At 36.2% G+C, this 24,751-nt stretch overlaps 2 protein-coding genes across 2 annotated transcripts; both read right to left on the bottom strand.

Moving 5' to 3' along the window:
- Positions 1-224: 224 nt before the first annotated feature.
- LOC126762570 (vitamin K-dependent gamma-carboxylase) lies at positions 225-24,721 on the bottom strand. The gene is made up of 6 exons (XM_050479421.1): positions 24,448-24,721; positions 5,066-5,395; positions 4,676-4,997; positions 4,269-4,615; positions 3,163-4,208; positions 225-604 (listed from the first exon to the last, which is right to left on the bottom strand). The coding sequence occupies exons 2-6, from the start codon at positions 5,376-5,378 to the stop codon at positions 407-409; spliced, it is 2,226 nt and encodes a 741-aa protein (XP_050335378.1). The 5' UTR covers positions 5,379-5,395; positions 24,448-24,721; the 3' UTR covers positions 225-406.
- LOC126762614 (uncharacterized) lies at positions 13,694-18,170 on the bottom strand. Its single transcript, XM_050479488.1, has 2 exons — positions 15,186-18,170; positions 13,694-14,678 (listed from the first exon to the last, which is right to left on the bottom strand). Exon 1 carries the CDS (start codon positions 17,810-17,812, stop codon positions 17,147-17,149), a length of 666 nt encoding a protein of 221 aa, XP_050335445.1. The 5' UTR covers positions 17,813-18,170; the 3' UTR covers positions 13,694-14,678; positions 15,186-17,146.
- Positions 24,722-24,751: the final 30 nt, after the last annotated feature.

The following is a 24,751-nucleotide window of genomic DNA, read 5'->3' as shown; positions in this document are numbered from 1 at the left end:
CATTATATACTGCAGTCGTTTTAAGGTGAAAAGTGGAGGCAGTTGCTAACAGACAGTCAGACAGACACTAGTGAACATAGTCTTGACACATAACAGTGTATATAAATACATATTTGTTGAAAAGGGTTCCTATGAATATGTAAACCATCACACAGACACACACACAGCTGTATTGTGAATAGTGAAATATGCAAATAAATATGTACATTTAAGAAAGCAACAACAATGTTTTAAATGTATTTTTATTCTGTAATAAAGTTTATTTAAAATCTGTATACAATTTAATAACGTTATTATCCATTTATCACACGATTTCGAACATTTCACTTTAAAATGCTAGTAGTTTTCGAATACTAAGTACTAAGTTTACGATAGTTGCGAGAAAGACAGCTACGGTTGGCGGCGTTTAGTTTCGCTCACGCACTTCCATTGGTATTGGCACGTCATACAACAAATACAACACACAATTGGCCATGTGTTTCATAAATTCTTTGTAATTCTTTATGCGGTTCCTAAATTCATCCCAAAGCGGCAACAGCGGCTTCTTGGGCTTTTGATTGATATTTTCGGTGGCAGGCGTTGCATTATCGATCATTGTTTTGTTCTGCGAAGAAAAAAATTCAAATAAGTTTCTTTTACTTTTTCAATATAAAATAGCAGCATTAGTTGACCGGAATGCCGCTTATGAAATACAAGTATTTCGAAAACTGTTATTTATGTAGTGTAAATATAAATGTTCAATGTCTAAGGCCCAATTACACTTTGCTTGAAATTTCGAAATTTGTTGTTAGCGATATCAACTCAAGTTTCGGTTGAATTACTGTCAACTACTTTTGGGTGGTATTACGGTTTTAAAATCTGTGCCAATGGCATTGACTAGAATATAAATAACATGTAAGGAAGCGCTAAGCGCGGGTGCAACCGAAGATCTCATCCTCTTACAACTTTCAAGAATTAAAGCCGAGCAAGTACCTTCTGGTACATAAGGCTTGTTAGTTATATGAGATCTACCTGTAGGGCGAGTTTTCACTCGATTTTACTCGTTCTAAGCAAAAAGATGTAACTTCGAAGTCGTAGATATCTTCGTTTATCTTGAAACCAGCATTAACACCAACAACAACCTCAACCTCGAAATCCAATGCAGAATAACTCTTGCCAACAGTTGCTACTTCCCCACTCGACGAACAAAGACCAAACTCTACAAGTCACTCATCATCCCCGTCCTACTATACGATGCAGAGGCATGGACGATGACAACATCTGTTGAGTGGATCTTATGAGTTTTCGAAAGAAAGGTTCTGCGGAAGATTTATGGTCCTTTGGGCTTTGGCAACGGCGAATACCGCAGTCGATGAAACGATGAGCTGTACGAGATATAAGACGACATTGATATGGTTCAGCGAATTAAGAGATAGCGGCTACGCTATCCACCAATGATCACACATAGGCCAGATCGCTCGGATTGGATGACTGCAAGGAATCTATTTACTACAGAATCAATCAAGTTGGCACTGGCCTCCTTCTCGAACTATCGAATTATAAGTCACCAGGGGCGGACGGTAACTTTCTAGATCTTTTGCAACAAGGTATGCAACCCGTTCCCACGACAGTCGGGTCTACGCAACCGGAACGGACCCGGATTTTTATCCGGCCAAGGACTGTCAACTCGGCAGACTTCTGCCGCTACAACAACAACAACAACAACCCGTCCTAAACAACCGTCGTCCCATTCACAAAACGAAGATCTCTTTCGGGTTGGAGGTATCTAAAGAGGTTAAAATCTTTGGTCCCACGTTAGACTCAACCTTACGGTAGAATAGGCACGTGGAATTAACACTGTCTAAAGGCACCAAGGCACTCATGATATGCAGACGCCTAGCCGGCAGATCCTGGGGCTGCAAGCCAGGTATCATCAGATGGCTATATACCATGATCGTAAAACCTACTGTCACTTATGGATCGGTTGCTTGGGCATCTAAGGCAACACAGACTTCGGTAGGGCTTTAACTATCGAAGCTGCAAAGGCTCATCTATGTCTGCGCTTCGTGGGCAATCTCCACTTGCCCAACCGCAGCAATTGAAGTCATGCTGGAGCTCACAGCGCTGCATCTAGTGATCAAACAGCTAGCAAAACATACTATGCTGCTCATGGCAGCAGACAAAGGGAAGATAATGTCGTCTCAACAAACGAAGGCCATAGGGGAATACACACCACTGACCCTTCTTCAAAGGGATGGCGTTACGCTCTGCGGCAGCGTCCAGGATGATAGGGCCAGAACCATGCATTGAATTATAAAGAAGTTACTCCGCACGGAGGAGAGAGTGAGGAGAGAACGGCACTGGCAGCAGGCAGCAGGAGTGTGCAACACTAAGCTACTACTGGGAGGGTACAACTTTGTTAGCTTTAAAGAAATGTTCAACGTTCCTTGAGACAAATTCCACCTCCTTATCGCACTCTACACAGAGCACTGCAGGTTCAGGAAGCACCTGTCCAACATGGGCATAGTTACTTGCGCAAACTGCAGGCTTTGCGAAATGGAACAGGAAACTCCAGAATACCTGATTTGTATAAGCAAACTCAAGGCCCTAGGTTCCATCTACGTGGACAGGGATCACATAATCTCATCTGCGCCCAGGAAGCTCCAGGAATTGTTCAGAATGCTGGACTTTTATTACCATATGTGATATAGGAGAGGGTAAAATAGACCATAGGTTGCAGTGAAAGGCCTCAATTTTGTATCTATTTGGCTAATCACAATTCCAGTCAGACATGTTTGCTGTAATGGAAGAAGTGTAAGTTTCTTATGGGAGAAACGCACCGCAGAACCATCTGGTCAAAAATCATAAAATACACTGACAACATGCCGAGGCCTTCACTATCTTTGGAACCACAGTTGTCTATTCGTTATAGAAGAAGAGTTCGATTTCTCTCGTACCAGAGTAAACAATTGTTACATTCAGGCATGAACTCGACATTTTAAACTAAAACACTAATGTGTAGGCCCCTTCAATTTCACTTCACTATCACCCTTTTTCTTATGATTCAATCTTGTGGAAAAATCCGCGTTCTTACCGCAGTCGACCATCGCAGTTCAGGAGAAAAAGGTTCGACATTTAGCAAAGGTGTCCGAAGCCTTGTTATATAATCGTGTACATACTCACCATAAATGTATAGAGATATGAAGATGGCTTCAACCCGATCGTTGTAATATGATGCGTCTCACCACTTTGGAGTCCAAAACTTTTGCCCGCCGTCAGAAAGTAAGCTTCATCCTCATCGTCACTCTTATAGCGCACATTACCAGCCAAAATAGTTAGCGTCACATTTGTCAAGTCAGTCGAAATATAGTTATCCAATGTTAGTCCCGGAAAGTCGGCAACAAATATGACATCCGAGTAATTACTCCAAGCCATTACCTCATCGGTCATCAACTTCAATTTCGGACGCATATAATTCAGTTCATTCAACAGTGGCAATGACCAACTGGTAGGCTTGAATGGTGACCACTCGGCCTTTAAGAGGTCGACACGCGGATCATAGACGCGCTGTTGAAAGCGTCCATTCATTGAGCACCAAATATCAAAATATATCGAAATATTTGTCGAACTCAGTGGACTCGCTTGTGGATTGCGCGCATAATCGTCGCGTATATTCGCCTCAATACACTTAGCATATTGTAAGGCCATATCGGCATGTTTGGTCCAACGATCGTACTCTGTAAAGGCATATGGATCCAAGTAGTGTACTTCACCGTTGGAATTGTCGACAAGTTTCACCGAGGTTAGCACTGTGTCGTACGTGTGTACCATCATGTTCCACGAATAGCCATAGAGGCCTTCGGTCCAATTATTATAGCCTTTCGTGATGAAATGAGAATAGGGTAGGAAAAGTTGCAGAGCACAGTAGAACAAGACGAGCGCTGCGCGGAGTTTAGCAGCGAAGCAATTTATTGTTGCTGTTTTTTCAATCTGGTCGTCACTGTTGCTGGTTGTGGATTGGGTACTGGCGGCCACAACTCTTGAAGCGGCGTTAAGCTCGGTAGCTGCTTTCGATTCTTCAGAATTTTTTGATTCCTGCTGCTTACTTTTAGCTTTACAAATGGTTGGGGAGTTGACAAATTGCAGTAAACACTTGAGACTTAATTTACGCGGCCAACTGAAGCCAAAGAAGAGCGGCACTTCCGCCAGACATACCCACGGGAACATACCTGCAATTTATACAATCTTACTATAAAAATACATATCAATAAAAAATTTATAAAACGCACCTATAACAAAGAGACGCGAGTTCATTAAGTGAAAGCTGAGCATAAAGGGCGTGGCCAGTAATCTGGTGGCTTCCCAGGTCATAAAGAAGGCAATAGAAAAGTCAAAGATCGCTGTAAACCAGTGTACAACCAGTAGATCCGTCAAATCGGACGACAACAATGAGCGAAATGGTGTAAAGACCCAGTGTTCACTAAGGCTCGACATCGCATAACCCGAAAGCCATTCCGTGGTTAACTTCTTCAGTCCGGCATACATATAAAGCACGAAAAATTGGAATTTGATGAGAAAGTAATTCCAATAGGGCACAGTGTCCGACATATTCGGCTGCAGGTACTTGTCCAAGGAGCTGCGATAAATGAGAAGGCATAAAACGCTATACAAACGGCAATTGACTACCCGAACTCACCAGTATCGATTGGCTCCAGTAAAGAGCAATATTGCTCCAACCAAACCGAACAAATAACTATGGTTGTTCCATGCCGGCTTATCGAGTAAAAATATATACCAATAGGGTACGATATACGCCAAGCAGCTAAGCCGATAACGGTAACCGAGCATAATGCCGAGTGCGCCCAGCCACATGAGCAGATAAATGCAACCCATCACCGGTAGTGGGAACGCCTTAACGCTATCGAAAAGCGGAAAGTGGCAATGCTGTGGCTCGCCGAAGCGTGTATCCATTTGACTGCCACCACGCTCCTCCGCGATATCGATGCACATTGCCAAACCTGTATGTTGGACAAAAGTTTAAAATTAAAATATATCTAAATTTTCGTTTGTCGGCACTTAACCGTACCGTAGAGCATGCGAAAAACTCCAAGCGCTGAGGCATCGACTGGCCGATGTAACCAGTTTGTGAAGCTTGTATACGATGTGAAGTTGTCTAACTTGTAACCAGTGCAAGAATGGAAAATGTCGCGGAGTTTACACTTTCCTTCTCGGTTTAGGATGTCCCGTTGGTCCTTTATTTCCTCATCTCCCTCGTGCTGGTAGCTAATTGTTTTATTACACTCCATTTCTTGTTCATTAACTGCTTTGCTGCTGGCTTGATCTTTTGCTAGAACCTTGGATGCGCTTTTTGTTTTCGGTGACCTTTTTGTGGCTGTCATGGTTGTGGAGGGAATATCTATAAAGATTATATTATATTCTATAATAATTATGTTTGTAAACTGAAAGATTTTATAAAATCGTAATTATTTGCTTTGGTATTCCTCCTCTCTCTCACGCTGTTCGATATTCCTGTTCGATATTCCAGTTTTCATAATCCACATACTTAGGTATATCTTGAAGTGGAAGTATATGGATTGGGGAGCGATCCCTAAAGTAAGACGCATAGGAATTTTTTCTGAACAGATTCTTATTTTACTTAATTATAGAAGTTGATTTTCATAAAAGCCAGTTAAAGGCCTTATGAATATACAATAATATGGACTTCTATATATCATTGGTTGATTGGTTGAAAGGAAGGCGCGTGAGCGCCAGAATGTAGGTGTCGGTTCTTAGGCCCATTGCGCTCCGGAGTGGTAATCACATTAAGCCTAATCCACCAACACTAATGTCTCTTAAGTTGGATCATTGGGAGCCATGGAATATGTCTTCTCTCATCCGGCTGAAGGTAGGACATTCGCATAGGTAATGTTCCATCATCCTCATCTATATATAACCGGGATGAACGGGTTTCTGGCTGATTTTAACCGATTTACCTACTAAAAGCCTAGTTTTTGTCTCCTTGCATAACCTAGTGCTACAAGGTCTGTCGCAAAAGAAACAGGACTGTTAAAAAAAAACAACAAAAAATTAATATTTTTCAAAAGTTGTATTTTTTTATTCAAAGTACTTTCCTTGTGCTTCGATACAGCGTTTAGCCCGGTCAATTAGCATTTCAAATGAGTGTTTAAGGTCATTTTTCGAAAAGCTCTTGAGAATATCGGTCGTCGCCTTTTGGATAGCTGAAATGTCCTGAAACCAGTGTCCTTTCATGGGCAAATGAAGTTTTTCAAATAGGTAAAAATCACAGGGTGCCAGATCAGGTGAGTAGGGTGAGTGATTAATGGTTAATATGGAGTTTTTTGTCAAAAAATCAGTGACAAGCGTGGACCGATGACACGGCGCATTATTGTGCAACAGGCGCCAGGACCCTGCCTCACGGTATTGTGTTCGAGCTCGACGAATGCGTGACAAAAGACGCTTCATAACACCAAGGTAAAACACAGCATTAATCGTTTGGCCAGGTGGGCCGAACTCTCGGTGTACAATTCCCTCGGAATCGTAAAAACAAATCAGCATTGTCTTTATTTTTGACTTCTGAATCGTCACAGAGGTCCTCACGACCTTCTTGGAATCGGTTAAACCACTCATGCACATTACTACGGGATAGGCACTGATCACCATAAACTTTTTTCATCATTTGAAATGTTTCAGTAAACGTTTTCCCAAGTTTAAAACAAAATTTAATATTTGCTCTTTGCATTTTTCGACCGATGACCAAAAGCTGCTGTCACTTTTTGATCGATAATATCGATTGTAGTTATCCAATTGTCTTAAAATTTTTACGAAATGTCAACAAGAGATCAAACTTTTTATTTCATATACCCACCAATAGGTGGCGCCACCAGAAACAGTTATTTTTAAAAAGTTCTGTTTCTTTTGCGGCTTGTATAAGACTTAGTTTGGCGCTACGGATGATCTTAATAACCGCTATTTGTTAGATTGGTTACTGGTTAGAGCAGAAGCCCAATTGGCCAATCCTATAATTTTGTCCTGAAAAGCTGAGTTGTCGTTGTAGTGTGAAGCTAACTTTCTGTCCATAGATAGAAGTCCTTACTTTCTCCTTTTTCACTCTTTCATACGCCGGTGATTTCACTGTCTCTACTGGGAATTGAAAATGTTGTGTTGACTTCCTCATAGGTCTCCCTTCCTCGTTCACATTCCCAATTTCTCGGGCTAAAACCATTAACAAGGTCGAGTATGATAGCATGCCCGTGGTGACGCCGAATCTAACTCCTAAGACTTAAAATCTTGAACCGGCCGGACTTAAGCATTACCTCATATGTATTGATCAGATGTTTAAGAGTCCGGAGTTTTAGTTAATCCGTATTTCCCAGCAAGCAGGCCCGTTGCACCGTTTCCAGGGGTTTAATACAGCGGATGACACTTGTATAGAGCCCATCTGTATACTATTAGTCAATATTCGTACTTTCATGCCGACATTCATACCCAATAAAATCGAGGTCTTTAAAAACAGAGCGGCTCTATCCCATTTTGAATACAGATTTGGGTGGAAAACCCTAAATAAGAACAATTTTCTAATGCAAACCGAAAGATGCTTGTTGATACATATCGCAAAGTAGACTTTCCCGCCTTAAAAGTTCATGGTGGCATGTTTTCGATTCCAATATTTCACAGAAAGAGTAAAACGATCGCCAGGAAAAATCAGTTGGATGTTGAAGAGATTTGAAGTTTTTTGTCACACAAAAGACATCTCATTCAAGATTCTTTAAAAATTGTCCTTTCGGAGTAAAAACGGGACAGATGCTTTTTTTACAAAGGTACAATACGCCCATTATGTAAGGCAACTGTTGTATAGTTACTGTTCTAGTAACCATGGCTGCAATATTTGTAATTTGTATTGATTATGGCTATATTGGTGGACAGGATTGAACGGTCTCGAAAAAAGCCTTAGAATCCCCGACTATCTCAGAGCCAAAATACCAAACTAAAGAGAGATCACGACAGATAGCGGTTACGTCAGGAGCATAAGGATCCATTCTAGGGCCAGACTTGTGGAACATCAGCTACGACGATATACTAAAACTTCAAATGCCAGAAGAAGCACACCTAATAAGCTACGCGGGTGATATTGCAACAGTAATCACAGTACGAGACACAGAAGAAGTGCGAACGAATCAGGTCATGATACGGAGGCAACGATGGCTTGACTTACACAACCAGTTCGCTACGAAAAACAACAGAGGTACTATGTATTGATAACAAATAAGCACATATGTACGTCTCGAAACAAATATGCAAACGGTAACTAATATTCTAAGGACATAAAACAGTAAACTGCCTAGGCGTAAGGCTGGACCCCAGATTAACTTTCTTCATATATGTATATATATCCACCGCGCCGCAGGAAAGGCAGCGAAAATCCACTCCCAACATAGCCGACTAATGGCCAACATATGGGGCCCATCCAAGAAAGAGAAAGCTTTTAATGTCGACAACTATCAGCTTCCTATTATACGGAGCAGAGATCTAGGCAGATGTGCTAAAAACCAGCGAAAGGTAATGGCCAGAGTGTGTACCTCTGAGAGTTACATCAGCCTGCAGAACAGAATCAGGTGTAACCAGGGGCGGATCCACGAGGGAGGAACTGCGGAGAGTTCTCCCTCAAAAGTTAAAAGTTTTACATTATTTCCGTCATAAGTAACACTTCGCGAAGAGTTGAGTAGCAGGTACAAAATTATATACCGTTGCTGTGCCGACAACAGAGATGATGCGGAAGGCGTTTGCCAACTCCGCACTCGCAAAAAAAGCACGGTCTACCAAGTATTAGATCATATTAGCTGTCTCCGATTCGTCATTTCTCTGCTCGCTTCTGTTCTCTTGTAAAAGAAATATCTCTAAAAGCAACATCAAAGTTATTGAGTTGACTTCGTGCAAGAGAGTATTTTGAATGCTACCAAGTTTTGTTTTCCTATTTTTATATTATATAAATAACAAATGAAAATACAAACTTTTCTTGTAAGTATATTTAAAACTAAGCTCCAAAATCCATTTTAGTTATTTATAGAGAACAACACTAAAGTTTTACTGCAACGTTTTTATTGCGAAAAGGGAATTTCTTCAATAAGGGAGAATCATTATCCTATCGTGCATGCATCAGAAGATATGAATGTTATCGCAGGGTTGCACTGCAAGTGCTGCTCATTTGCTGGAGCATCTGGTATAGTTTGTTTAATTCGCTACTCTCCAACGTTTGGCGAATCGAAGACCGCTGCTATTCTATAAGGAAGGGTAAAGAGTAATGAAAACAGACAATATGAAAATTAGCCAAATACCGATCACCTCCTCGTATTCCTGCAACGAACTTTTGTGAACAAGCATTCAATTTTATTATTACGAAAATTCACGTTCTATAAAGAATATGTTTCGCGCGCTTCGCTCAACTTACGGTCACCAAAATCGGTCATTACGGTCACTAATGCGCGTACTATTTGCAACAATCACTCATCTTGAGACCCAGCATTCATTATCGGATAATATTCGACCGCATAAACTATGTTCAGCATTCAGTGTAGAAAATATAGCAGCCGTAGCTGAAAGTGTACACAAAGACCGTGGAGAGTCGATTCGGCGCCGTTCGCAGCAACGCGGACTGACGTGTGAAACGACTTGGCGCTTTTTACGTTGAGATCTTAAATTGAAATCATACAAAATATAGCTTCTGCAAGAACTGAAACCGCTCGACCTTTCCAAGCAATATCACTACACTCTATGGGCTCTAGAAAAGTTCCAAGAAGATCCGATGTTTTCGAGCCAAGTTTTGTTCAGCGATGAGACTCATTTCGGGGTATGTAAAAAAGCAAAATTGCCGCATTTGGGACGAAGGGCAAGCTGAAGAGATTCAAGAACTGCAATTTCACCCAGAAAACCAACGGTTTGGTGTGGTTTGTGGGCCGGTGAAATCATCGGTCCTTATTTCTTCAAAAATGATGCCAGTGAGGACGTAATCGTCAATGGCGACCGTTATCGCGCACTAATAATCGACTATTTGATGAATGAAATTGAAGCTTGTGATATGGGCGAGATTTTGTGGCAACAAGACGGGGCCACTTCCCACACATCGCATCAATCAATAGATTTTTTGGGAGAATACTTCGGTGAGCAGATAACTTCACGTTTTGGGTCTTTCGATTGGCTACCAAGATCATGTGATATCACACCGTCACAGCTGTTCCTGTGGGGATATGTAAAGGATAAAGTCTCTATGCGAACAATCCCGCTACGGTTCTGGCCTTGGAGAAAAACGCGTGTTATTCGCCAGTTTCCAGTCGAAATGCTCGAATATTAGACTCAAAGGATGAACCATCTGAGACGTAGCCACGGCCAACATTTGGAAGAGATAATTTCGAATGATAATAAACATTCCGCAATAAATTTGAAGTTTCTATGTTTTTTCTTTTTAACCTCGAAGTGAATCACCCTATATTTATTTGCATAAATGTTTTTTGTGCTTTTTAGTTATAGAAGATGTAAATTTTTCGTTTATTTAAAGACAAAAAATTTTTTTTTAATTTTTTGGAATTTATTTAAAAATTCGACATAAATACATGCATGCATATTGTATACTAAATACACTTTGAATAAATAACTACCATTATTGTTATTATATATATATTTTTTGCGTTTTCTTTATTTTTTTTACTAAAAAATGAACTTTATTGCAGAAATGCGAATATGCGGATTTTTAAAATTCCTACTTTTTAAACACATTCGCTTCGCTCATACATGTGTAGTGCCAACAGCTGCGCGCATGCGCACACACGCCCACACCATTTTTTGCTAGCGTGTGTGTGTGTGTGTGTGTGCGAATAGATCAGTTCTTGCTAAAATGCAATAAAATACGCCGTTTCTCGCTGTTGTGGTTGTTGCTGTCGTTATTGTTGTTGTTGCACATATTTTCGTTAAAATGATATAAAATACCGACAATTTGCTTTGGCTTTTTTGTGAAAGAAAGTCGCAATGCGCGCCGAAGTGGCAGCATTGCTGCAAGAAATTGCGGTGCTCATTGCTGTTAGTTGTTGTTGTTGTTATTATATATGTATTATCATATCATATTTTCAAAATTTTCTAAAGAAATGCTCAGGCGACAAAAGCTTTGAGCATGCATTTGAAGACACTACAAGCACAATTTCTATTTATTTCCTTGCATGCATACAGACACACGTGTAAGTATGCTTGTATATACATATGTGCATGTATGTGTTGGAATGTTCGATAAATACATATGTATGTTTGCTGGCATATTTCACCTTTTACTTTTCATAAAGTTTTTAATATTTTTTATTTTAAGTTCTTCTTCTTCTTCTGCATTTCGTTCCGCAACTTCTTGAATTTGAATAAATGTAAGTGTATTTGTGTTAGTATGCGTTATGTTTACTAGCAATATTTTAAATCCCGTCCTTAAATTAAACATTTCCGTTTTTGCTTTCACACTTTTTGTCGTTTTCTTTTTTAGCTTTTGCTTTTATGCTTTTCCTGCTGTTAAATCTTAAAATTCGCACTGCCGAAATTTTGCAATGCCATTTAAATGGTATTTACCGTGTGCTATGCATTAGATTGCCATATAGTATATTTTTATATGTTTTTTGGTATAAAATTTATATTGCGAAAAATATTATTTTTTCGTTAGAGAAAATATTTTGTTGTTAGAAAACAGTTATTGTTCAATATTAGAAATATTTATGAGTTTAGTAAAACAAAAACTAAAATATATTTATAAATTGATTTTAAGGAAAATATTGTTTATAAACTTTTTCGTGTTTAGTTTGCATTTTGCCGTAAGAATTGAATTGGCAGACATTTATGACTGATTTCTAAAACAGTTAGTTGCTAAACTACTGACTTGCTAAGTACAAATAGTCAATAAATTTATGCATTGCCGAACAATTTCAGCGTGTTAATATATTTTTATTTTATTTAAGTTATGCATTTAGAAAATTTTTCGAAGCAGATTTTTTTTTCATCAAAATATTTGTATTACATTTCAAAAGAAAAAATATTAAATTGCAGTTTAATTAAAAAAGCGTTACCGTTATTTTATTAAATTACTGATTCAAAGTGAAAACTTTCACAAAAATATTTTATAATAAAAATTTAACAAAATTAGAAATAAAATATTAAAAAATATTTTTATAAAAAGTTTTAAAAATAATATATATTTGGAAAAATTATTAAAGTTTCATTATTTTTATTTAAAGTTTTTCTCTAAAACAACTTTAAGTCTTTTATATAAAAAATAATTTTTTTTATTTTTTTTATTATTTTATTTATAAAATTTTTTAGAGAAAACTTTAAATAAAAATAATAAAAAAATTATAAATAACAAATTAAAAAACTATTTTTATAAAAACGCTAAAAGTTAATATATGTAAACATGAAAAATGTATTAAAGTTTTATAACTTTTATTTCAAGCTTTTTCTCAAAAAAATTTTATAATTAAACATAGTTTTATAATTAAAAAATTAAAAAAAGATTTTTATAACAAATTTTTTATTTAATATATATATATATTTGAAAAATTTATTAAAGTTGTATTACTTTTATTTAAAGTTTTTTTTCTGAAAAAATTTATAATTAAAAAAAGTTTTGTAAATTAAAAATTAAAAAAAAATATTTTTATAAAAAGTTTTAGAGTTAATATCTATGTATATATTTGGAAAATGTAATAAAGTTTTAAAATCGATTAAATTTTTTTAACCATTTCTAATGGAGTTGTTCTCACTTCCGATATAATTATAAAATTTGTAATACTTTTGAAGTATTTTTGGAATATGTTTTTATTGCTAAACTTCAAATTGATTTTAATTTCTTTCTTTGTTTGAAGCTTCAAAATCATATTTTTGAAAAATTTTAATATTTTTTAAAAAATTGGATTTTTTTTATAAATTTGAAAATTGTAAAATATTTTTTGGAATGCTTTTAGTATTTTAGAATGTATCTTTTTTGAAAATTGTGAAAAGATAAACTTGGAAGTTTTTAAATTTTGTTAAAAAAACTCAATATTTTTTAAATCTTTCAAAAATTAGAAATATTGAAACTAGAAAAATTTAACACGTTTTTCTAGAAATTTTTAAAACTTATTTTGGCAAAATTTTAAAATATTTTTGGGAATTTGTTTAGTATTTTAGAACATTTTTGAAAGTTAAACATTTTATATATACATAATTGAAGTTTTTAAGACATTTTAGTTTTTTGATAATTCAATTTGATGTTTTCGAAATTTTTGCAAAAATTTGTTTTTCAAACTTTATCATTAAATAACTAGAAATTTTTGAATAAAAAAATGTATATCTTTTTTAAAATTCTTGAAAGAATTTGAATTTTTTATAAATATCAGGAAGTTTGGGAGAAATACACTTTGATTATTTTCGAAATTTTGGCGAAATATTTATTTTTACAACTTCAACTTTAAATAGTTAGAAAATTTGAAACCAAAAATGTTTAATATCATTATCACTCGTTCATTAAAATTTTAAGAGGTTTGAATTTTTTTAAAAAATCAAGAATTTTTTGAAATATCCTGTTTGAATTTTTCGAAATTTTTGCGAAAATTTGTTTTTTAAAACTTTTCACATAACTTTAGAATTTTTGCATTAAATCCTCACGCCGCCATTAATAAAAATTATAAAATCTGCGTAATTTCATAACTTCATAAATATTTTATTTAGAATTTGTGTGCTTACATATACATACATATTTATTAAAACGTTACGCGCAAATTTTTGAAAAATATTGAATATACATATTCGAAAATACTTGCTTTGGCCATTTTATGTATTATGTGACCAATCGTGAATTCGATACATAATAATATATATAATATATGTATATAATAGCTGAAGTGCTTTGCGGTTAGAATTTTTTGAAAATATTATTATTTTTTTATTTCTCTTCTATTTTTATTACGGAACATTTTATATAAATCTATATGTTTTTTTTTTTTTTTTAATTTCAAGTAACTGGTATGTACTGAAAATTCGAATTGCATTAGGTGCTTGAAAAAAGAAATTTCAATTCGGAATTTTTATTTTTATATTTCAAAAACTTTTTTTTCAGAATTTTTTAAATTTAAAAATGCTTGAAAAAATTTCAAATTCAAAATTTTTTCAATTTCAAAAATCTTTTTTTTTTGATGAACTTGATCATTATGTGCTTGAAAAAAACCTTTAAAATTCAGAATTTTTAAATTTTCAGTTCTTTTTTAATGAATTTGAGCATTATGTGCTTATATTTTTTTTAATCTTTTAAACTCAGAATTATCTAATTTTCAAAAAACTCTTTTCTAATGAATTTGATTGCTATATGTTTGAAAAAAAAACTTTTAAATTAAAAATTTTTTAAATTTCAAAACACATTTTTTTTAAATAAAAGCTGTTGTTAACTCGGCTATAATCGCGTAAGCGGTGTCTACGCCAATTAAGAAGAAGAAGATCGTTATGTGCTTAAAAATCAAAAACTTTTAAATTCAGAATTTTTTAAATTTCAAAAATTTTTTTTTAAGAATCTGATCTAATATTTTAAGTTCAGATTTTTTTAATTTCAAAAACTTCACTTTTCACATTTTTAAGCATTATGTGCCTGAAAAAACATTCAAATTCAGAATTTTTTAAATTTTTAAAACCTTTTCTTAACAAATTTCATGATTATGATCATCAAATCTTTTAAATGCAGAATTTTAAAAATTTAAAAAACTTCTTTTTTGTTGAATTTCAAGATTATAATCATCAAATCTTTTAAATTCAGAATTTTTAAATTTCAAAAACTACTGTTTTCAAGAATTCTGGTATTATGTGCCTGAAAAAAACATTCAAATTCAGAATTTTTTCAATTTTAAAAACTGTTTTTTAATGAATTTTATTACTATATGCTTGAAAAAAAAATCTTTTCAATTAAAATTTTTTTAAATTTCAAAATACTTTATTTTTTAATAAAATTGTTCATTATGTGCTTAAAATTCTAAAACTTTTAAATTTAGAATTTTTTAAATTTCAAAAACTTTTTTTTAAGAAACTGATCAAATATTTTAAGTTCAGAATGTTTTAAATTTCGAAAACTTCACTTTTCATGATTTTAGGCATTATGTGCCTGAAAAAACATTTAAATTCAGAATTTTTTAAATTCTAAAAACTGTTTTTTAATGAATTTGATTACTATATGCTTGAAAAAAAATCTTTTCAATTAAAATTTTTTTAAATTTCAAAATACTTTATTTTTTAATAAAATTGTTCATTATGTGCTTAAATTCAAAAACATTCAAATTCAGAATTTTTTAAATTTCGAAAACTTTTTTTTTTAAGAATTTTTTTTGAATTTCAAAAACTTCTTTTTTCATGAATATGGGCATATTAAATAGTATATAAACATTGATATTGGAAATATTTAATTTTTTTATAATAATGTCAATTTATCCTATTTATAAAAGTGCGGTTAGCGCTAAAACTCTTTGAAAAGTTTTGAAATTTGGTATTTATAATTTTTTAATATTTTCACAACTATTTTTTAATGAAATCACATGAATGGTAAAAGAATCAACATAAAGTAATATATTCTGTTAAGTTCAAAACTATTGTTTCTCATGAAACCAATGGAAATTATAAAAAAAAAAATATTTATATATAATAATGCAAATGTATGCTTTTAAATATAATAAAAAGTATACGTGTACTTGTAAGTATTTGGTATTTGCTTTACAGTAGCGCTAATCGTACTAAAATATTTATGTTTTTTGGTTTTCTAACTTCGCCTGCGTGTTACATATGTTTTCAAAGGGAATATTAGTTGCAATTAGTTGCATAATTTTTGTTTAGATAATTTCCACTTCGTGTCTGCTTTACGGTATCATTTGGTTATGTACTGGTTATGTACGTTTCTTAAATGTTTTAAATATATTTTTCTTTTTTCGTTTGCGTTGATAAGTGTGTAAGTACGACAAATATTCATTATTATTTTGCTTTGTAAATTACTAGATAAATCATGCACATAATTTCTGCATATAAATAGATATATTTTAGCATTGTGACTGCTTCTATATAAAACTGCATATTTCAGTTATTTTCGCCAATTTCACATTTTAAAACACTTGAAATGCTTCACCACCGCAGCTGGTGCGTAATGAATTTAGCAGCATTTGTTTGCCATTAAAAATTTTCCATGAATTTTCCGAAAACAATACCATGCGATTGTTTGTATGTATGTTAAATGTTTGAAAATTAAAGTCAAGCCCTTGTTAGTAGCGAGCTCGGCTTAATTCACATTGGAAAATGTAGAAAATGTACATAAATGTGCCATTTTTGTTTTTGTATTTCAAAATCGTACACATTCCCATTACATTTATGTAAGTGTGTATGTTCGGTTTTCATTTTTTTCTATCCCCCTATCAGTCGAGCTGTTAGCCATTGAATCGCTCGTTATTGTTCCAACCCCATTGCCGTGTATATAAGTTTACATATACATACGTTGCGCGCTCGCGTTCCCCCACCCATCTGCGTCGCCCACTTAGCGGAAAAGCGAAGGACTTTGTCTCTATCGTACACACATGCCATGCCCCTAACCGTTTATGCTCTCGCCGGCGACTTCCTCAATTGCTGCCGTGCCTGCTGCCCGCTCGCCCACTTCCTCTTCTTCTTCTATTTCTACTTCTGCTTCTTCCTCTTCGGCCGCTGGCGTTGCATCAGACACGTCGTTCGTTTCGTTTTCCGGCATTGCTGCTTCCACTTCCCACACGCCCTCGTCTGCTGTTTCGCGATACTGTGCTTGTGTTTCCTCGGTTTGCACTTCATTTAGCGCCGCTTCATTGTCGCCTACGTTCTTCACCTGTTTTCCTGCATTGTCACAGTTCGCTGGCGTTGGCGTGCCCGTTTCAGCCGCCACCGGTGTTTCGTCGTGCTGCAATACCGTTGTCGCAGTCGCAGTCGCAGCCGGTTGTTGTGGTCGCGACTCCATTTGCTTTTCGTTCTTTTCGTGCTTTTCGTTATCACCCTCCCCGCCGTTCTCCTCCCCATCCTCCTTTGTTCTTTTCCGCTTCTTCTTCTTCGTATTTATCCGTCTGCGATTAGCGCCCTCATCCACCCGCCCTTCAATGGCTTTGCCTTATATACGATTCTGATTCAATTGCGAACGTGGTGTGAATGGACTGACCATAACACCACTGGGCCAGATATTCTCATTGAATAGCTCATTGAAACGATAATCCGGTATGGAAATCTTAAATTTACAATATGACAATTGCGATAGATTCGCATCGTTCTTCACCAATTTGGTGCACTTGACTAGATTCTTATTGATCTTCAATTCCTCAGCCAAATGCTCGATAATGTCATCCTCACTAGTGGAGGTTGCGAATTTGCCCACCTGCACCCAGCGCCCATAATCGCAGACAACTTGCAGACGATCCGAATTACAGTTGTTACCAACGACGATGAGATTATTGGTTTGCTTCTTCGGGTCCACATTGTTCGCGTTGCCGAATTGGAAATATTGCTGATACATACGTGTCGAGATCTGATTCACGCCATTGTAGACTTTATTCAGTTTCTCCTCCATCGTCTGCAGCTTGGCGGCTAGCGCTTTGGGCGATTGATTTTTACATTCCTCACAATTGAAGGAAATCAAAGGGTTCTTCTGAATCGCATCGTAGATGGCATCGTCGATATTCACGCAAGTGCGATGAAACTTTTTCATGCAATCGTCCGAATTGCAAATGACGATGCCCTCCTTGCTAATCGATTTTTTGCACTTTCCACAATTTTCGGCCATTTTGCTGGATTTTTAGTTCGTTTAGTTCAGTTAGGCTGACGATGCGTTTTCTACTGTTGTTCAATACACGTAACGGTAGTTTGCTAGTGTTTAACACTTTGCCACTATTTTGTCGGTATAACAGGAGAAGTGTGTGAAAAAAATCCACCAGTACCTACTGAAGGCTGAAACTGAATTAATTGAACCAACCCGTGCTGAACCGAACACTGAACAACGGAATGGAATGAGGTACCCGTACAGTGGAGAAGTAGAATATTTGCTGAAGTGCGTGAGAAGTTGTGTGTGCCGCTTTCGCCCAAGCCGGTAACTGTTCCGTACGCTCCGAGTGCTGCTGTTCAACTGTTCGCCGTTTCGAAAGCAGTTACTCCCTGTCGGCTTTTCGGCTGATTTTCCAATGCACATACTATATACATAATTTATACGAGTCGATGTATGTGTATCGAAAGTATGTACTTGTATACACACTTTCATGAGAATTTTCGTCCACAACACACGTAACTACCTCATTCGCACCCCTTGCTGCCGCTGCAGCCCACTTGTGCTTTTGCCACTAGGCACGGCAACGTCATAGCCGTCGTTTAACACGACTCTGTCGTATCGCTTTTGTCATGTACACAACCCCTACCGCTACCTTTTTGCGCTTAAGTAATTCATCCCTCAACCCCTATTCGCGTTCGTGCGCTTTGTGTAATCGACACTCAGCTGTGTACACTGCTTGCTTAGTTACCGTGTTCGTCAGCCAGTTCTATGACCCTTGTTGTAGTTTTGTTTCCTGTTTTATTCGGTTACTTCGGTTCTTCGAAGTTCATTTGGTAGTCGTTCCACAAAAGCCAGTGTTCGGTAACGGTGGCGAAATATTTGTGGAAAGCAACCCCGTGGTAAGTTTTTTGATTCAATATACATATGTATAACCTCAAAGTATACTTGGAGGAGCAAAGACGTACTCCGTTGTATGTGTGGAATTAGTTTTCATTCTGAGTTACTTATTCTTCTATTTGCTATAACTTGTATAAGCGGCGTTTCTATGGAGGTTATGTTGAAAAAATCAATTTAATTTAAATCAAACTACAGTTGTTAGTATATTATTATTTTAAAGGGTCTTTATGAAGAATTTGAACCGAAATGGGACTAGGAGAGGAAAAATGTCAAAGCAGCACTATATGATTTACGAGATCTGCAAGAGTAGAATATAATGGATTGTCAAAAGAGTCTTGCGGTATTTTTATTGAATTTTTTTTTTATTGAAATTGAAATGAATTTTTGATGACTCATGCCCAGCTCTTGACCGATGCTACGGCTGCTACTATGCCGGTCTCTTCCGACCAAGTCAGCGATTTTATTGCAATTTTCGACGACAGGCTTTCCGGAGCGTGGCGCATCTTCGACCACCTCTACACCAGAACGGAAACGTTGAAACTATCGTTGTGCGGTGGAAATGGAAACGGTATCGGGTCCCATAAACTGCACAAATTTTATTGGCGGCTTGAGATGCATTTTTGCCTTTATCGTAGTAGTATTGTAAAATATGCCGTATTTTCTCTTTATTTTGCTCCATGTTTGCGACGCTATAACTCACGAACGACTTAAAAGAAACAACAATAATCAAACACGTGTTAGCGCGTGAAATGAGCTTTCCAAAAAGGTACAGCATGACCCGATGCGACGAATAAAACTAGAACTACGGGCTTTCAGCGCCAACTAGCGAAAATACCGCAAGACTTTTTTTTCTGTCGTTTCGTCATGTATCTAAACCATTAGCTCTGTATAACAGGAGAATATGTTTCTTTTATTAGGTTCTTGTAGCCAGTCGGTTCAATCTGCTCTATCAGTTTGTCTTTAAACGAGTTTTTCCAAACATCAGTTTTAGAATTTGCTGCATTGATTACTCGGAGACATATATTACGATCACTATCAAACTTTTTCCATGTCTGTATGAAGTTCTATAAACCTGATGACCTACAAGTTAAAAAAAAGTATATTTTTTCTTCGAAAATGCTACTGTATATTCTTAAAATTTGTATATGTAAATATTCGCTGGGATTGTAGATTTTTTTTGGTGCATTCTCAAAGCGTTTTTTGTAATCACGTTGCCTACTTTTAACATATAGATATACATACATATATAAGATGGAAGACACGTCTACAGTGTTTTAGACGGGCGTATACTCCGAGTTCCTACATTGACTGAGACCTCTTATTACAGCGAAGATACGCACGTCAACAAACACAAAGAAGGTTCGGCTAACAGAAGGTCTCTAGGTCGAAGCAAACTCTTGTAGAACCCGTAGAAGTGATCTAGTGACTGATAGTCAGAGCAAATTATTGAGGAAATTCTTCTGCAACCTGTTAAAAAAAAATGGCAGTGAAAGCATAACACTAGGAGATGGCGAGCCCGATTTTCCAATTGATAAAGATGGAACAGACGATTCATTGCCCGAAAATGAAGAAGTTCAAATAGCAATTACCCGTTTAAAGAAGTATGCCCGACGATTGGAATTGAAGTATTCTGCCCAATCCACAAAAAGGGAGATCCCACAATTTACGTCAACTACCGTAGAATAAGTCTCCTCAACATCGCATATAATGTTCTATCGAGCGTACTGTGTGAAAGGTCAAAGTCCACCGTCAATGAACTGATTGGACCTCATCAATGTATCAATATTATTGGCCATAAAAACCGCGCCTTCTCCATGTTGGACAAAGAAGCGAAGCAAATGGGTCTGGTAGTGAACGAGGGCAAGACGAAATACCTCCTGTCATGAAACTAACAGTCGTCGCACTCAAGACTTGGCTCTCACGTCACTGTTGGCACCTATAACTTCGAAGTCGTAGATAATTTTGTCTATCTTGGAACTAGCATAAACACCAACAACAACGTCTACCTTGAAAATACTAATTCTTGCCAACAGGTGCTACTTTGGATTGAGTAGACAATTGAGAAGTAAATTTCTCTCTCGACGAATAAAGACCAAATGCTACAAGTCTCTCATTATTCTCGTCCTGATATAGGGTGTAGAGCCATGCACGATAACAATATCTGATCTGTCGGCTTTACGAGTTTTCGAGAGAAAGATTCTGCGGAAGATTTACGGTCCTTTGCGTATTGGCAACGACGAATACCACAGTCGATGGAACGATGAGCTGTACAACGACATTGACATAGTTCAGCGAATTAATTATTTGTTATGTCGCTCGAATGGATGACAACACTGCAGCTCTGAGAGTATTCGACGCAGTTCCGGAGATAAACAGAAGAAGAGGAAGACCTCCATTCCGATGAAAAGACTACGTGGAGAAGGACCTAGCTATGCTTGGAATCTCCAATTGGGGCCAAACAGCAAAAAGGAAGAACCGCGTGATACCGTTAATAAAGAAGAAGAGGTAGGTTTATACTAATCGCTAATCCCCAGACAAACTGTTCGCGTTGCAATTTTCATCTGAACCTGAATCTGTAATATGAACAAGTTGTTGAGACGTTTCAGTTTTTAGACTCGAATATATATAGTACATACATATATGTTCATATTGATGACATCAAACTGATCGATCAGTTGGCAAATTTGAATGCGTTCTTGAAATTGAAAAAAGAGAACCGAGAAATATCAGACGAGTTTTTTGCGCAACCTGTTAATGCCCAGCTGTGTCAATTCTTCAGAGCTAATAAGAACTCTCAGTCGTTTTCCGAAATCTTGATAGTAGTGCAGTATTTGTTTTCTATCAATGTCACAACGCGAATTACGAGCGTATTTTTTTAATTAATCAATACACAGCGGAGTAATGAGCTTAACCGCCTCTCAGTTTATCAGTTGAGACCGTTAAGAATATTTTACTTGTTCAATATATGTAACTACAAAGAAATGAATTGTAAGGATCTTCACAAGTATTTATCGTGCGATAAAAATTTATTTTTATTAAAAAAAATTGGAGCGTCTGAAAAATATGTGAAAAATGATGTTAATGAATGACGAATGTAGCAGCTTAGTGTTAGTTCTCAAGTAGAGTCGGTATTAAATTACTGTTATTCAGATAATTACGAGAATATTTGCAATAAAAAGCAAGAAAAAACGGCTGCACCGAAGCTAATATACCCTTCAAAAGTGCATTTCTTTTAGTAACTATTTGTTCAGTTTATATGGAAGCTATATGCTATAGTAATCCGATCTGAACAATTTTTTCGGAGATTATATTATTACCTTAAGCAGTAACCCATGTCAAATTTTGTGAATATATCTTGTCAAATGAAAAAGTTTTCCATACAAGAACTTTTTTCCGATCGTTCAGTTTGAATGGCAGCTATATGCTATAGTTAACCAATTTGAACAATTTCTTCGAAGATTATATTGTTGCCTTAGAAAATAATATGTGCCAACTTTTGTGAAGATACATTGCCAAATGTGAAAGTTTTCCATACAAGAACTTGATTCCGATCGTCCAATTTGTATGGCAGCTGTAAGGCTAGCTATTGGTCCGATATCGACAGTTCCGACAAATGAGCAGCTTCTTGAAGAGAAAATGACGTTTGCAAAATTTCAAAACGATATCTTAAAAACTGAGGCACTAGTTCGTATATATACAGACAGACGGACGGACAGACAGACAGACAGACGGACATGGCTAAATCGACTCAGCTCGACATACTGATCATTTATATATATACTTTATAGGGTCTCCGACGCTTCCTTCTCCTACCCTGTTCAGGGTATAATAAGAAAAAACGTTAAGGTAGTAGTCTGGTAACTTGGGTTCAAAAAATCGACCATTTTTTCTTGCTTAATTTGAAAGTACAATGTCTTGATAATATACTGTGAAAATTGCAGACAGAAATTCGAAATATTTCGGGAGTTATAACGAGTTTCCTAGAGCGCCTCGGAGTCCAACTTTTAAGGTCGACCGAACTTTAAGCGCGTTTTTTTCAAAACATTGTTTATCTGGTCGGCCCGGGTCTTAACTTCTTTTCTACTACACCGATTGCTTTCAAATTTTAACAGGCTGTTCTACACACTTATAGTTCTCGTAATAACGAGAATTTTTTTCACCCCTAACTTTTTATTTTTATTAAGATTTATGGTCCTTTGCGCGTTAGCCACGGCGAATACCGCATTCGATGGAACGATGAGCTGTACGAGATATACGACGACATCGACATAGTTCAGCGAATTAAAAGACAGCGGCTACGCTGGCTAGGTCATGTTGTCCGGGTGGACGAAAACACTCCAGCTCTGAAAGTATTCGACGCAGTACCCGCCGGGGAAGCAGAGGAAGAGGAAGACCTCCACTCCGTTGGAAGGACCAAGTGGAGAAGGACCTGGCTTCGCTTGGAATATCCAATTGGCGCGCTGTTGTTAACTCGGCTATAATCGCGTAAGCGGTGTCTACGCCAATTAAGAAGAAGAACTTTTTATTTTACAATCCTTTCTTTGCTAAAATAAAAGGACTTTATTTTTTCAAACTCCGCCATTTTGTTATTTACCCTTGAAATTAACCTTTGGTAGTTCCGACCAGAATGACATGTCTATAGATTAAGAATAATCAAGAATATTTGATTTCAGATAACATCAAGAGCCAAATTCACCCGGGCCACCCACGTGCATTTTTTTTGAGGTTCCAACTTTGAGTGACAATAATAATAGTAGTAAATTATTAAATTTTTTCAAATGAAGTTTTTTATATTAAATAAAAAACACTCTAAATATTCAAGATAATAGATTTTTATTTTCCTATAAAAACCACCCTCCAAAGAAGTCACGAAAATAGGCATAAGTTACCAGACTACTATGTACCTTAACTTCTACTTCGCGGAAGTTACAATAACCTTCACAGAGGCCTTTCTAATATCATAAATGGGTATAAGAAGATTTTTATTTTCTGTTTTTGATCGGCCAGTTTGTATGGCAATTATATGCTATAGTACTCTATTCTGAACAATTTATTCGAAGATGGTACCGGTACATACATACAAATATAGACGTTTTGTTTACAAACCTCATGGCAAACTTAATATTTCAGGTTCAGGGTACAAGAAGAAGCTTCTTTACTTGCAGTTTGTGCTGAGCAAGATTTTGAGTCTACACTTAACATGTGATACTCACACTCTCCATACACGGGTAACCGCAGGCTTTCTAAGAGAGCTAATAAAAATCAAAACTATTTATTTTGGTTGTTATATGAAATTTATAAGTAGGAGTTCTAGAACCTTATGCCGAAAAATCTTAAAATATAAACTACAGATTTTTTCAGAACGAAATCGACTGCCTTTTCCAGGCATTAAATATATTTTCGTACAATCAGCAGACATAGACATAACGATACCTAGGTTCCGACACCAGATTCTACGATACACACTACTAAATTAGTTTCCATACACTGTACGGATGTTCATCACTGTGTCACACTACAGGACACGCTCAACTCCTTTGTATTAGATATGTGTGCCAAAAATATTATTGTTATTTATTTGTAAGGCAGCAGTTTGTGCTTTCCCTTCCAATTTTACTCATTTATTCTAAAAATACATGCATCAACAACGTCGGAAATCAGAGCAGTTCCTGCACGTCGTTTTGTTTACCAGCAAGTGCCTGATGCCAAATGCCAAAAATGCGCTGGCAGTGTGGCACGTGCAACAACTCAGCACTTACCTGCCAATCCAAAATGTTTGTCACCCAAATTGATGTTATTTTTAGTCAATATTTGTTGAATATGCTAATTTTGGCAACGAAGTTATCAAATAATTGTTTGTATGTATAGGTTTTTGTTGTTAAAGAACGTAATTTTTAAATTTAACAAAAGCAATGGTAGTATTTTTCGTATACACTTTGGAGGAAAAATGTGCACCAAAACACGAATTTATATAAGGTGATGATAGTTTTCTGGAAGTTTTCAGGGCAAACGATAGCAAAACTCGCCCGCACCAACGGCAACACAACTGAAGCTGAACCACAG

This window comes from Bactrocera neohumeralis, chromosome 6, assembly GCF_024586455.1.
Source record: "Bactrocera neohumeralis isolate Rockhampton chromosome 6, APGP_CSIRO_Bneo_wtdbg2-racon-allhic-juicebox.fasta_v2, whole genome shotgun sequence".
Taxonomy (NCBI): domain Eukaryota; kingdom Metazoa; phylum Arthropoda; class Insecta; order Diptera; family Tephritidae; genus Bactrocera; species Bactrocera neohumeralis.
The sequence above is the reverse complement of the archived record's forward strand: the minus strand, read 5'-3'. Positions and strand labels throughout refer to the sequence as shown.